We start from the raw sequence: 13,474 nt of genomic DNA, 5'->3' as shown, positions 1-13,474 counted from the left end.
CCTCCAGGATTGTCCTGGAGTCTCCAGGAATTAAAGATTAATCTTAAAATTAAAGACTATGTCATGTGATGAAACCTCCAGGGATATGTCCAATTAAAATTGGCCACCTCAGCTACGCTTCCCTCCAGGACTGGCAGACATGTATGCCAAAACTCATGCTGCTAGATAAATAGCATAAAGGTGCACTGTACATCTGCACCACACTTGGGTTAGGAGAGGTTGTGCAGATATTGGGATGATACCCAGTGGGAAGTTGAGTACTTTAGGAGCCATACTGTAAAGGATATGAGGGACCAGAAGAGCCCTCAAAACTTATGCCCTGGCATCCATAGGCTAGCACATTCCCTTCCCCACAGCTCCCTAAAATCCATTATTTGGAAGGTTGAAGCCAAACTCTTCACCAACGAGAGGATTATTCAGAAGCTCGATAAGTTTCCTGGGTGCTTTGTCCTCATCCCATGAAGAGATTTATTGTCATTGACAGTGAGTGGTCTAACTTACAACTTTACACTGTACATCCTGGTTTTTAATTTTGTCAATCCGTTGTTCATTGCCTGTATAAAGTTGCATTTTGTGTCTAGTGTCTAAACTAAAGAATAATATAATTTTTCAATTACTTCGTTTAAAAAAAAATCAAACTGCATGAAAAGAGCTAGTCTCTTTTTGTTCTCTGGTGAGCCTTTGCTTTCCATCCTTTATGTATTGCACTAATACCAGGCTGTTAATTAAAGGCTCAGTAATGGTTTCCTGATGGTTACAAACCTATCTGGGGCTGTCACCCTATTGGAAATATTTGGCCTGGGCTGAAGGAGATCTGTGACGGGACACAAAATGATAATCTTCAGATTAGAATGAGAATGCATTATTAATGCAGCCTTGTCTTCTGCCTTTGTCACCAGAAGCCATTTCTGTAATCTTAGAAACAGGAATGAGGTATTAGCATTTTAATTCTTCTGATTTTCTGTGAAAGATAATAAGTAATAAACTATGTCTCTCTCATCTTGTATGTGGATTGTCTGGGATAGTCCCGATTGCCCCGATATGTAGAGGAAGTTCAAAGGCCTGTAATCCAAAACAGAGCAGTCAGATTCCGAGTCCCCATTCTTTTTAATAAAGGCCCAGCGCAGCAGGGTATAAATTGGTTGTCTTCTCAGCAGTGCATACCCATCAGACCTGAGGATGCTGAGTCACTTATGTAATTTTCAGCCCACTGTACAAAGCCAATTCTAAACCAAGGACTCTGTAAACCTGCTCCTCTGATATATAATTCAGAGCAGCTCAAGAGTAAGCTTCCTTCCTCTTGTCTTTCACTACTCTTGAATAATTTCCCACTCTAAGGGTACATCTATACTTACCTCCGGGTTCGGTGGTAAGCAATCGATCTTCTGGGATCGATTTATCGCGTCTTGCCTAGACGCGATAAATCGATCCCGGAAGTGCTCGCCGTCAACACCGGTACTCCTGCTCCGCGAGAGGAGTACGTGGGGTCGACGGGGGAGCCTGCCTGCCGCGTGTAGACCCGCGGTAAGTACCTTGTAGTTCCAACTAAGATACTTCGACTTCAGCTACGTTATTCACGTAGCTGAAGTTGCGTATCTTAGTTCGAACTGGGGGGTTAGTGTGGACCAGCCCTAAGTCTGTGGAGTATATTCTATTCCATTGCACACAAAAAGTTATATTAAAAATACATTTATTAAGGTGGCAGTGTCATTCAAAAGTTAGAAAATGCAGGAGTTAAGGTTGCTTGTGAACTTCAGTTCAGCTCTCTCACCCTTGTGCACATTCATATAATTCAGGCTATAATGACAATCCATGATTGCATACTATTTTTTTCTATAGTATTCCTGCCTCACTCACTACACAGTATGGATAATATCAGAGGGGTAGCTGTGTTAGTCTAGATCTGTAAAAAGCAACAAAGAGTCCTGTGGCACCTTAAAGACTAACAGATGTATTGGAGCATAAGCGTTCGTGGACTCTGTTGCTTTTTACAGAATGGACAATGTTTACTTAGAGCAAATCTACACTTAAAATGTACTACATTACACTACAGCTGTACTCCTGGAGTGCTTTCATGAAGATGCTTTAAATCTAAGCAGACCGGAGAGAACTCTCCCATCAGTGTAGTTAATCCACCCCTCTTGAGGCAGTAGCTATGTCAGCGGAAGAATGTCTTCTGCCCACATAGTGCTGTCAACATGGGGTTGGGGGAGGGGTTAGGTCGGTATAACTACATCGCTATGGAGTGTGGGTTTTTCACAGCCCTGAGTGACATAGTTATACTGATACAGGTCTGTAGTGTAGACCAGACTTAGTGAGCAGCTATCCAATGTTTTGTTTTCACGTCATTCTTCAGTGTGTGACTCCATGCCTTATTTCTTGCACACAATTGAAGGCCTGTTTTAAAAAGAGAGAATTATTAATTGTCTTGTGGGCTTTTCTACAGCGTACCTTCCTATAACATCTGAGTGCTTCACAGATATTAATGAATCCCTTTTCACAAAACTCCTGTGAGGTGAGGGGATAATATTCTCTCTATTTTACAGATAAGGAGGTGAGGCACAGAGAGATTAAGGCCAAAAATATCCACAAATTTTGGGTGGCAAATTGGAGATTTCTAGGACCTGATCTACCAGATTATTTAGCATTATACAGCACTTTATAGGTTCAAAGCATAACTCCCATTGACTTCAATTGTTTGGCACTTTCGTAAACCAGAACAGAGTAACAAGATGTAGAAGAAAATGGGGAACACACAATTAGTGACAGTCTGTCATAAATGTTTGGTTTAAGTGACTTGACTAGGATCATAGGTGTGGAAGCAGAGAAAGAACTGACAGGAAGGGGATTGCAATGCATGACAGTTTGTTAGCAAGAGTCAGGCTAACTGTAACCCTAATAATGGGAGATTTGTAGAAGCGAGGATTGTGTGAGGTGAGTGGAAGTTTCCTTTGTAGGTTAAAAGAAGCCAAGAAGGGGAGAAGGAAAAAGAACAGAACGAGTTAACTAGAACTCTGTGGCAGAGGCAGGAATAGCATTCTCCAGGGCAGCATCCCCTTGTCTTCCCCATCAGACCTTCCTGCAATTCCCTGCCTCTTTCACTGCACACCTTCCTGCTTCTGCAACAAAAGAAGCAGGGGTCCTACAGACAACAGTCTCCCCAGGAAGGTATGTCCTGTCCTGAATGAGGAAGCGGACCTATGGAAAAAGACTACCATAATGCATACTTCTGTGACCTAGGGAGGTAAATAGTATCCACACTGTGGTGGGTTTTCCATCACTAGCAATTTTTAAATGAAGATTGGCTATTTTTCTAAAATATATGCTCTAGTTCAAACAAGAATTATTTTGGGGAAGTTCTATGGCCTTTGTTATACAGGTGGTCAGACTAGACAATCAAAATGGTCCCTTCTGGCTTAGAATCCAGGAATCCACAATGAAGCTGTGTTTCTAACCCAGAGAGTGATGTTACTCGTCACAGTGATTTCTGGTTGATTGAGAGTAAACGTTAAGTCTTCTCTCCCTCCACTGGTGAGTCTCCAGTCATTGCTCATTTCTTGGGCCTAGAACCGGTGCTCAACCACCTGCAGCAGCTCCGTGAATGCCATCAACAACCTTGATTTTTTTTTCCTGTTCTATTGCAGAGTAAACCTTCCTCCAAGCAATCATCACGTTCCCTGTTGTTGCAGTACTTCCTGCAGGTCTGCAAATACAGGAGAAATGAGTATCCTGTATTTGCAACATTCCTGAGACGAGTATAGAGCTGTGCAGGCTCTATGCTTCTGTAGGAGATGGTGGGCATCAAAAAGTGCCACAGCAGCTTGTGGAATTTAGAAAAAAAAGACACAAAAATTATGGGATATGGATGGTATTATGGGAGGGACAAAGTTGCATGCTGGGATCTTGAGCCCTGGCTCTAGAGATCTCTAGGAGAGTCATTTCTATTCTGTAAGACACTGCAAAAGTTTCCCAAAAGGCATCCTGCCAGGTGGTGGAACATTGCACACCAGGATACTGATTCATGGTGCACTGCACTTTGCATTGACACAAGAACTCCTGGTGAGTACATGCAGTGCTGATGCAAGCAGCCCCGTATGCACACACACTACTAGTAATATACTAACTTCGGTGACTGTATGCTGACACAGCTTGCATCAACCAAAATGTGTAGTTTAGACATGGCCTACGAAAGTTAATTGTGGTCAGATGCTTAACACAGTTAATATTTGGCCTGTTCTACACTTAAAATGTAGATAAACATAGCTACATCACTCAGGGATGTGAAAAATTCACACTCCGGAGTGCTGTAGTTATGTCAACCGAACCCCTGCTGTAGATGCAGCTAGGTTGATGGACATTTTTTTCTGTCAACTTAGCTTTCATTGCTCGTGGAGGTGGAGTTCCTACCGCAATGGGAAAAAAACCCTGGTGCTGCTGCAGGATTTGTCTGCAGTACACCAAGAGGTTACAGTGGCTGTTGTAGCCCCCACAGTGTAGACAACCCCTTAACAAGGGGGAATCTTTGAGATTGGGTGTGAACATATCCTTTAATTAACATAACTATCAGGGTAAATTAATCACAACTCCCCTTTTAAGACAAAGGACTTGTGAACTTGTCAAGGAGTTTTTGGACAAAGTGGGTGGATGGGTTTTGCTGAGTATTGTTTTGGATAAGGTGGTGAGGGCAGGAGGGGAGAGAAAATACTCAGAAATTGAGACCTACTCCACACTTAAAATTTAGGCTGACATAGCTACAGAACTCTGGGGTGTGAAAAAGCCACACCTCTGAATGCCGTAGATATGCTGACCTAACCACCGGTATAGATGCAGCTAAATTACTGGAAGAATTTTTCCGTAGACCTATCTCTCACTCAGGGAAGTGGTGTTTCTAAAGAGAGAGAAAAAGCCCTTCCATCGCTGTAGTCTCTGTCTACGCTATAGGATTATGACAGCATAGCTATGGCACCATAGCTATGCTTCTATAGTCCCCATAGTGTAGACATGGCTTGAGAGACAGACAGACATCTGGAAGAAGCAGTTGTAAGCAGTGTCTGATTCCGAAAGAAATCTGGGGAAAGTTTTTTTGAGTCAGGGGTACAAACTGAAAAGGATGTTGTCGGTGCTATGAGCAAAACAAGCTGTTTTCCTCTGTTTGATTCCTTCTACGTTCTGAGACGCAGACATTTGTACATTCTTTGTAAATAAAGAAAACTGCATCAAATAAATACTTGAGTAACACCAATTTCTACTCCCAACTGGGACAATCTGCAAAGCCCAGAACTTTGATTAGCAGCTTGGATTGAAAAAGAGAAACAATATACTTTAGGGTGACCAGATGACCCGATTTTATAGGGACAGTCCCGATTTTTGGGTCTTTTTCTTATATAGGCTCCTATTACCCCCCACCCCCGTCCCGATTTTTCACACTTGCTGTCTGGTCACCCTAATATAGTTAGATGTACTCAAGTCAGTAAAGCCTGATAAAATTCATCCTATGGTACTTATGGAACTAGATGAAGCAATCTTGGAATCATTATTGATTGATCTTCAAGAATTCATAGAGGACAGGTGAGTGCACAGAGGATTAGGAAAAGGACAAACATAGGACCCATCTTTAAAAAAGGAAAACAAAGTGGACCCAGGGAATTATAGACCACTCAGCCGGACCTAGATACCAGGGAAGATATTGGAACAAATCTTTAAACAATCAGTTTGTAAGCACCTAGAGATTAATAGGGTGATAAATAATAGTCAGTATGAATTTGGCAAGAACAAATCATGCTAAACCAGCCTAATGTCCATCTTTAACAGGGTAACTGGCCTACCTTGATTTTAGTAAGCCTTTTAACACTGCCCCAGATGACAATCTTATAAGTAAACTAAAGATACGTCTCAGAACTCCCTTACATTGTTCCCATAAAAACATTTAATAAAAACTGGTAATTGTCACAATAGCTTTGGAGCACCATGTTACAGTAACACTCTTCAGCTTAAGCCATGGTAAGTACAGACTACCGTGGAGTTTAGATGGTGCGAGGCCCTGCATACTGCCAACATTTTCATAGGCAATGGCGATTTTGGCTGATCTCTCACTCCTCAGGGTGACAAAGACCCAAAAAATGCAGCTTTTATTGACATCCCCAAGCTGCCGAGACCTGCACGCTGCTAGCCTGTGGACTACAATGGTGCCAGTGGAACTCATCACAGGATGGCATGGGAATATTTCCTATCTCAGGGGAAGAAAGAAGGCCAGCATCCCTAGAAATGTTTGGGAGAGGATTGCAGAGTACCTGAGGCTCCATGGAAGTTTTATTGAGATTGTTCCACAGCATAAAAGGGCATCCCTGATCAACTAAAGTACTCCACATGGGGAGAATTGTGGCCCTTCTTGCTTAACCCAACATGTCATAGAAAGGAAAGCAAATGCCACCTCTACCTCATTCTTTTCTCTCTATTCACACCCAGGACAGTGATGTGTTGTGGCTGTGTAATTTGGACTGCTACATTAATCTTTTTGAATTCATTTCCTAACATGTAGTAGTTGAATGAAGCAGAAATCATATCTGCATTTCAAAGCATGCACTTTAGTTGTATCCCCAATGCTGGTTTTGCAAGTAAAGTGAAGAATCAAAAGTTGCTGCCTTTGTTCTCTAAACATGAGGACAGGATGGGCACCATATTTAAACAGGGAAGAAAGGTGGGGAAGTTGTGGGCACCGAAAAGGGAAACAAACATGCTTATAAGAAATAATGAAGCTATACACTTACCTGAGCTTCTTTCTCCTCCTTCTTCTTCATTGGGCCAATCTGTGCTCACCTGCAGGGATTGGCTCGACTCCAGTAGAGTTTTGAAGAGCTCCCAGCTCGCCATATGGTTTGTGTCCCATCTGCTTCTCCCCACTCAGCCTCACTGTGCAGTGCAGAGGTTAACATGCCCAGATCTCAAGAACTGTACACAGTCAGATTTGGGGTGCTATTTGGGCCCCTGCCAAATATCGCATGCAATTCACTGTAAAAGTGGCAGGTCAACAGGATGGCCTCAGATTTATTGTTGCCCTCCCTTGCCTGCTGATACACCTACCAGAGTCCCTTGGCTTTCACCCAGCATCATTGTTCTGCCCTATACACAATCTATACATAAAAACAACAAGGAGTCCGGTGGCACCTTAAAGACTAACAGATTTATTTGGGCATAAGCTTTTGTGGGTAAAAAACCTCACTTCTTTTTTACCCACAAAAGCTTATGCCCAAAGAAGTCTGTTAGTCTTTAAGGTGCCACCGGACTTCTTGTTGTTTTTGTGGATACAGACTAACACGACTACCCCCTGATACTATTCTACACATAGAGATCTATAGTCCTTTGTCTGCTCCTTAGCTTTGCTTGCACAGCCTCTTCTCCCCATAATCAGAGGAGAGCCATGACTTCTACCCTGCTCCGGCAGGAGCATGCTTAGTAGCTCTCTGTCTGCACTGAGCTGGCATGATTGGATTCTCATAAAGATAGGCTTGTAGGTGTGCTTGTCAACGTGGGCAACCAGGAAAAGGCATTTCAAAAACAGGGAGTGGACACTATCTTGTGATGGGGTCAGAGTCATTGTGGGACAGCTGCTGGAGGACTGTTAGACTCAATTGAGGTAATACAGTGTCTGCACTACCACCTTGTTAATGGTAATTCGTCAATTTATGGAACTGTATTGTACAGGAAGGCAGTGTTATTGTGTCAATATAATGGTGTGCCTACATCAGTGATAGACAGATCTAGGTGTGAAAGCATGCAAAACTAAACTGAAACAAATGAACTTAGGAAGACATAACTTTATTGTTTAGACCAAAGGCTTGGGTCTCATCAATTCATTTCAAACAGGTTTAAATCAAGTCACTGGAGACCGTTAGTCATTCAAATATGAGTACAAATAACCTACGGGGGTAAACAGATTATAATTTAGGTTTCCTGATTAATAAATTTACCTTCAACACACTGATTACTGGTTGCAGGTTTCACTCCTTCTGGGGTGATGAACCAGAGGGGAAAAGGCTGAGTATTGTAGTTAAGAACTTGGTGTAGATGGATTTGAGGAGACAGGATGGGAAGGGCTGTTGAGGTCATCCTGCAAGGAGTAACTAGGTTGGTGGAAGCCAGGCTGAGACCTTTATGCATGTAGGCTAGCTACTGGTGTCAAGGCTGAGCCCATAGCAGCACAGCGACAGGCATTCAAAGTTACAAGTCAAGTGGTAACAGAACCCCTTACTGCTCTGGGTGATCACTGAAATGTCACAACTTCTCTCCCTTTAACTTGGGATTCGATGACATACACCTGTTATTACTTCTAATGAATACTTTAGAGCCCTATCCACAGCATAACCCCTGTGTCTGTTGGAAGGGGGCAGGGGAGAGGAAAGACCTCTTATATTTCCTAAATAACCAGTGGAGTTTCAGAATAGTAAATATTTGCTCATTACCTGTTGCAGACTGGTCAGATATTATTGTGACAGGTTCAATCACAGAAACCCCCTTGGGAGCTGCCACCCGATGTGCAAAGACTACCCCTGCTTCTGTTTTCCCTGCCAGCTCAGGACTCCAGCACCCAGTCTTGCTGAGCCAGACACTCCCGTCTGCTCCAACACAGACCCAGGGTCTGAATCACTTGTCCCAGAGCTGCAAGTTTACCTGAAAATAGCTCACAGAAGTGTGCATTGCCCAACTCCCAATGGGGTCTAAACCCAGATAAATCCATTTTACCCTGCATAAAGCTTATGCAGGGCAGACTCATAAAATTGTTCGCCTTCTATAACACTGATAGAGAGATATGCACAGTTGTTTGCTCCCCCAGGTATTAATACATACTCTGAGTAAATTACTAAATAAAAAGTGATTTTATTAAATACAGAAAATAGGATTTAAGTGGTTCCAAGTGGTAACAGGCAGAACAAAGTAAGTCACCAAGCAAAATAAAATAAAATGCACAAATCTATGTCTAATCAAACTAAATACAGATAAGTTCCTCACCAGTTCCAGAATTCTCCCTTTTACAGGCTAATCTCCTTTTAGCCTGGTTCTAGCAATCACTCACACCCCCTGTAGTTATTGTCCTTTGTTCTAGTTTCCTTCAAGTATCCTGGGGGGCTGGAGAGGCTCCTTCTTTAGCCAGCTAAAAACAAAATGGAGGGGTCTCCCAGGGGTTTAAATAGACACTCTCTTGTGGGTGGAGATCCGCCTCCTCCCTCCTATGCAAAGTCCAGCTCCAAGATGGAGTTCTGGAGTCACCTGGGCAAGTCACATGTCCCTGCATGACTCAGTCTTTACAGGTGGAAGCCATTGTCCACATGGTATCTTGCATGTCTCCAGGAAGACTTCTTACGTGGATTGGAGCATTCCAAGATGCATTGTTCCCCAAGTGTTTCCTGATCAGGTACTTAACCTGGCAAATTCCTTCCTAAAAGAAACTGATCAAATGCCTCATAAAGCTTACTTAGAAACAAAGCAAGTATACAGCCCATATTCTTAACCTCAAGTAGAAAATGATATATGTGTACAGATAGCATGAATAGATATAGTAGACCATAACCTTTACGGAGATATATTACATGGCACAGGCAGCACAAAACATATTCCAATTATGTCATACATACATTTATAAGCACCCCCCCATAAAGCCCTATGGGGTACACTGTCACAATTATGTTTTGCATTTTTATTAATTATGTTTAAATATTATTATTGTATTATTATATTACATTCAATCTAAAATTGGGCTTCTTCACCGTTGTTTAATAGCTGACTGTGGCCTAGTTTTCACCCAATATAATCACAAGTAAAACCTAACTACCATTGCAGAATTGAAAGAAAAGCAATTTCCTCAATTGTTTGCAACTCTAAGGTAAATGATGAATAAATAAGCCTCCCCCCCCCCCCCCCGCCTGGAATTTGACATTGTCTTTAAAAAGAATTTTTGGATTGATTTTTAAACTGTTTGAATGCCCCCATCACTTTTAAAAGAACAAAAGAGTGAATCATCTTTAGTAATGTTGCAGAACAGATTAAAAATCTCATTCAGTTCTTGATGCAATACAGATATGACTAAATCACACTGTTAACATTGATTTTCCTCACTACAGAAGCCATTTTCATATAATATATTAATGCTAAGGAAAAAAAAGCACTGATTGATCAGATTTTGAGCTTTAATTCTCCATATGGTTTAGTTTTTTACTGAAACATTGCTTCTGACTTTCGATGAGTTTTAACAGACTATAATGAAATAAACACCCTAATAGTTCTTCTATTTTAAATTAAAGTTCAGAACACTACCATTTAAAAAACTGCCACTGCTTTTAATGAACAGAAGTGACTTTCTTGGAATAAAATTAAGTTAAAGAGCAATACAGTAAAATGAATTTGAAATTTACAAAATAATAATGACATCTTGTTAATCTTCTATTTCAATACCTAGAAAGGTACAATAGCACAACAACTTTTATATACAATTCCTGGAACATAAATATCCCTCCTGAGGTATTTGATCAGCTCTCTGTTGTTTTCATTAATGGAGTTTTTCAACAGAATTAAGTATTTTAGGGGGTAGAAGATTTGGTTAAGAGAGCCAATTCTTAATCCTTATTCAAAGCACAAGGATGAGCTTGTGTTACTTTCTTCTTTTTGAAATCATTTTACACTGACAACATTGCTTCAAATGACTGGCTTTATACTTTGATTTGGAGAAAACATTCTAAAGAATGAGATATAAGTGTACATGTGATTTTATTGACAGTGATATGGTTTTAATTTACAACGAAAAACAAAAGTTTCCCTCTTCAGAGGTCTCTCTAGCTCCAGGTCTCGGGGTTTATTGGCAATTTTTTAGCTTATCTTTAGTCTCTCCTACGGGAAACTCTACTGAATGAAAATGCCCTGTCTCCTCTTCACCCAACTAAGAAACAGGGTGATTTGGTGATAAATATTTTGCAAAAAGTACCCCTTTTTAACTCCGAAGAAACACAGAGAGGGGAGAAGAGACCTTTTTGCTTTCAGCTGGGCGGGCTCTTTAGTGCGCCAATCACAGAGCAGCTCCTCTCTATAAATACCAGCCGTCTGCCCTTCTCTAGATCTAGTTTTTTTTTCCTTTTCTGATTTTTGGAAAACGCTTATCGCTATGTCGGAAACGGCGCCTGTTGCAGCTCCTGCTGTCTCCGCTCCTGGGGCAAAAACTTCCGCTAAAAAACCGAAGAAGACGCCAGCTACTTCTAAAGCCCGTAAGCCTCCAGGTCCCAGCGTGACCGAGCTGATCACCAAGGCGGTGTCCGCTTCCAAGGAGCGCAAAGGGGTCTCGCTGGCAGCTGTTAAGAAGGCTCTGGCCGCCGGAGGGTACGATGTAGAGAAAAGCAACAGCCGCATCAAGCTGGGGCTCAAGAGCCTGGTGAGCAAGGGCACCTTGGTGCAGACTAAAGGCACCGGCGCATCCGGCTCCTTCAAACTCAACAAGAAGCCTGGCGAGACCAAGGAGAAGGCGCCGAAGAAAAAGCCAGCGGCAAAGCCTAAGAAACCAGCTGCCAAGAAGCCCGCCAGCGCCGCCAAGAAACCCAAAAAAGCTGCGGCCGTGAAAAAGAGCCCGAAAAAAGCCAAGAAACCAGCAGCTGCCGCAGCTAAAAAAACGGCCAAGAGCCCGAAAAAGGTGAAAGCCGCTAAGCCCAAGAAGGCAGCTAAGAGCCCGGCTAAGGCCAAAGCGGTAAAGCCTAAGGCGGCCAAGCCCAAACCGACGAAGCCTAAAGCAACGAAGGCTAAGAAGGCAGCGCCCAAGAAGAAGTAAACGGGCTAGAAAAAATGTCATGCACAGAAATCCAACGGCTCTTTTAAGAGCCACCCACCCTTTCCCAGAGGAGCTGAAACACACCAGGTTCGTTTAAATAACCTCGTGCTGCTTTTCATGAAGCGCCCAACTTTCAGAAACGAAAATAATAGAAAATAGGGAGACATAAAATTAGAATCAGTTTGGTACATTTTCCTTCGCCCGCGACAAGAAATAACAATATCAGTACTTTAAAATGCGGGACGTTAATTCATTTATATTCGAGCTGGGTGTATTAAAATCGATCCTGAGCATCAGCCCAAATTCACGATCACTAGCAGCCAAATTCTTCCCTTATCCACCCAGCAGAAAACAACAACAACCCCAAACGGAGGGGAACGAGCTTTAGCAATCATGCTTATTGTGTAAAAGGAGGGGGAAGGTGGCCATTCCTTGCACATGAGCTTCGGTCCAGACAGGATTTATTGTCTAGTAGGAGGGGCGAGTGAGGACTGCGTGTGAGGGTAAACTGCATGACCTAGACACACACACACACTTTTCTGCCTAGCTGGCAGTGGTGGGATCAGGATTAATCCCGTTGGTGAGTTTGAAAAGCCCGCGCTTTGCAAGGATTGGCCTGTGGCAACTCGTCCCCGCTTCTCTTATTGGAGGTAGGGAGAGTCACTGTTAAATCCATAGGTCCCCATGTAAGATGGTGAGTTGTGTGTGGAGTACTGTCAATTTACCAAGTACAAAATACCTCACACGGGGATTTTTGTTTATCTTCAAATCAGATACGTCGGGCACTTGGAAACTTTTATTCTCTGAAAGTGGAGCACTAATAACGGGGAATGGGGGGGAGGAAGCATTTTTCATTGTTCTTCCTTTTTCCTTGATTAAAACCCGCTCTGTTCATACTCTCCTACATCGCCACCTCTGCTTTCTATTCTTGTTTCTCTCCCGGGCTGTGCTTTCAGTCTTTTACCCAATTCTCTAGAAATCACATCCTTACTGATGCTTCTCAGAATGACCTTCACTCGAATACATTAGGAATTCCCTAAGGGTTGGGAAGGACATTTAGAACTAGTGTAAACCTCTGCTAGTTGTTCCAACTGATAACCAGTTGAGATTGCTATCCCGTATGTGGACCTGCCATTAGAGAAGAAGGAAACACATTTGTTCCAGAGGGTTTTACAGATATTTTCTTACAACACAAGAATGTTGAGATTCCGGAATCCTGGGTTTTATTCCAGACTCTAGAGGGGAGTGTTTTCTATAGTTACAGACCCTTCTGCCCTTTTCCATCTTTAGTGTGACCCTTTCTATTCAGACCCTTCTAACTTGTCTATGTCCTACTCCTCCCCCTTCACCATCTCCTGTCTCCTGCTCTCTCACCAAGCTCTTCACCCCTCTGAATTCCAGTTGAATATATGCTTCTTCATCCTGCCTACATGCCAAAAGTGGGGGCATGCAAACTATAGAAAAGACAGTCTCCCTGCTTTAATTTCCAGTGCCTGAAATCACAGTGATCCTTGATAGATGCAAGGAGTTTTTTTGCAGGGGAAGTTCTGCTTAACTGTCTGAGGAGGGACAATAGTAAGGGAAGCCAATCTTCAGACAATTTAGGTGCCAAACGAAAAATGCTCTGCTGAACATGTATGGACTGAGAGTTTTCAGAGGCTAATAACTTGT

At 42.5% G+C, this 13,474-nt stretch overlaps 1 protein-coding gene across 1 annotated transcript; it reads left to right on the top strand.

Annotated features, from left to right (window-relative positions):
• The first annotated feature begins 11,103 nt into the window (after positions 1 to 11,103).
• Positions 11,104 to 11,860, top strand: LOC101937686 (histone H1-like). The gene has a single exon (XM_042859741.2). It carries the CDS (start codon positions 11,150 to 11,152, stop codon positions 11,801 to 11,803), a length of 654 nt encoding a protein of 217 aa, XP_042715675.1. The 5' UTR covers positions 11,104 to 11,149; the 3' UTR covers positions 11,804 to 11,860.
• The last annotated feature ends 1,614 nt before the right edge of the window (positions 11,861 to 13,474 follow it).

The sequence above is a fragment of the Chrysemys picta genome, chromosome 1, assembly GCF_011386835.1.
Source record: "Chrysemys picta bellii isolate R12L10 chromosome 1, ASM1138683v2, whole genome shotgun sequence".
NCBI lineage: Eukaryota > Metazoa > Chordata > Testudines > Emydidae > Chrysemys > Chrysemys picta.
The sequence above is the reverse complement of the archived record's forward strand: the minus strand, read 5'-3'. Positions and strand labels throughout refer to the sequence as shown.

What these genes read in the sequence shown, in the direction of transcription:
- LOC101937686 (XM_042859741.2), top strand. Translation starts at nt 11,150, where the DNA reads ATGTCGGAAACGGCGCCTGTTGCAGCTCCTGCTGTCTCCGCTCCTGGG.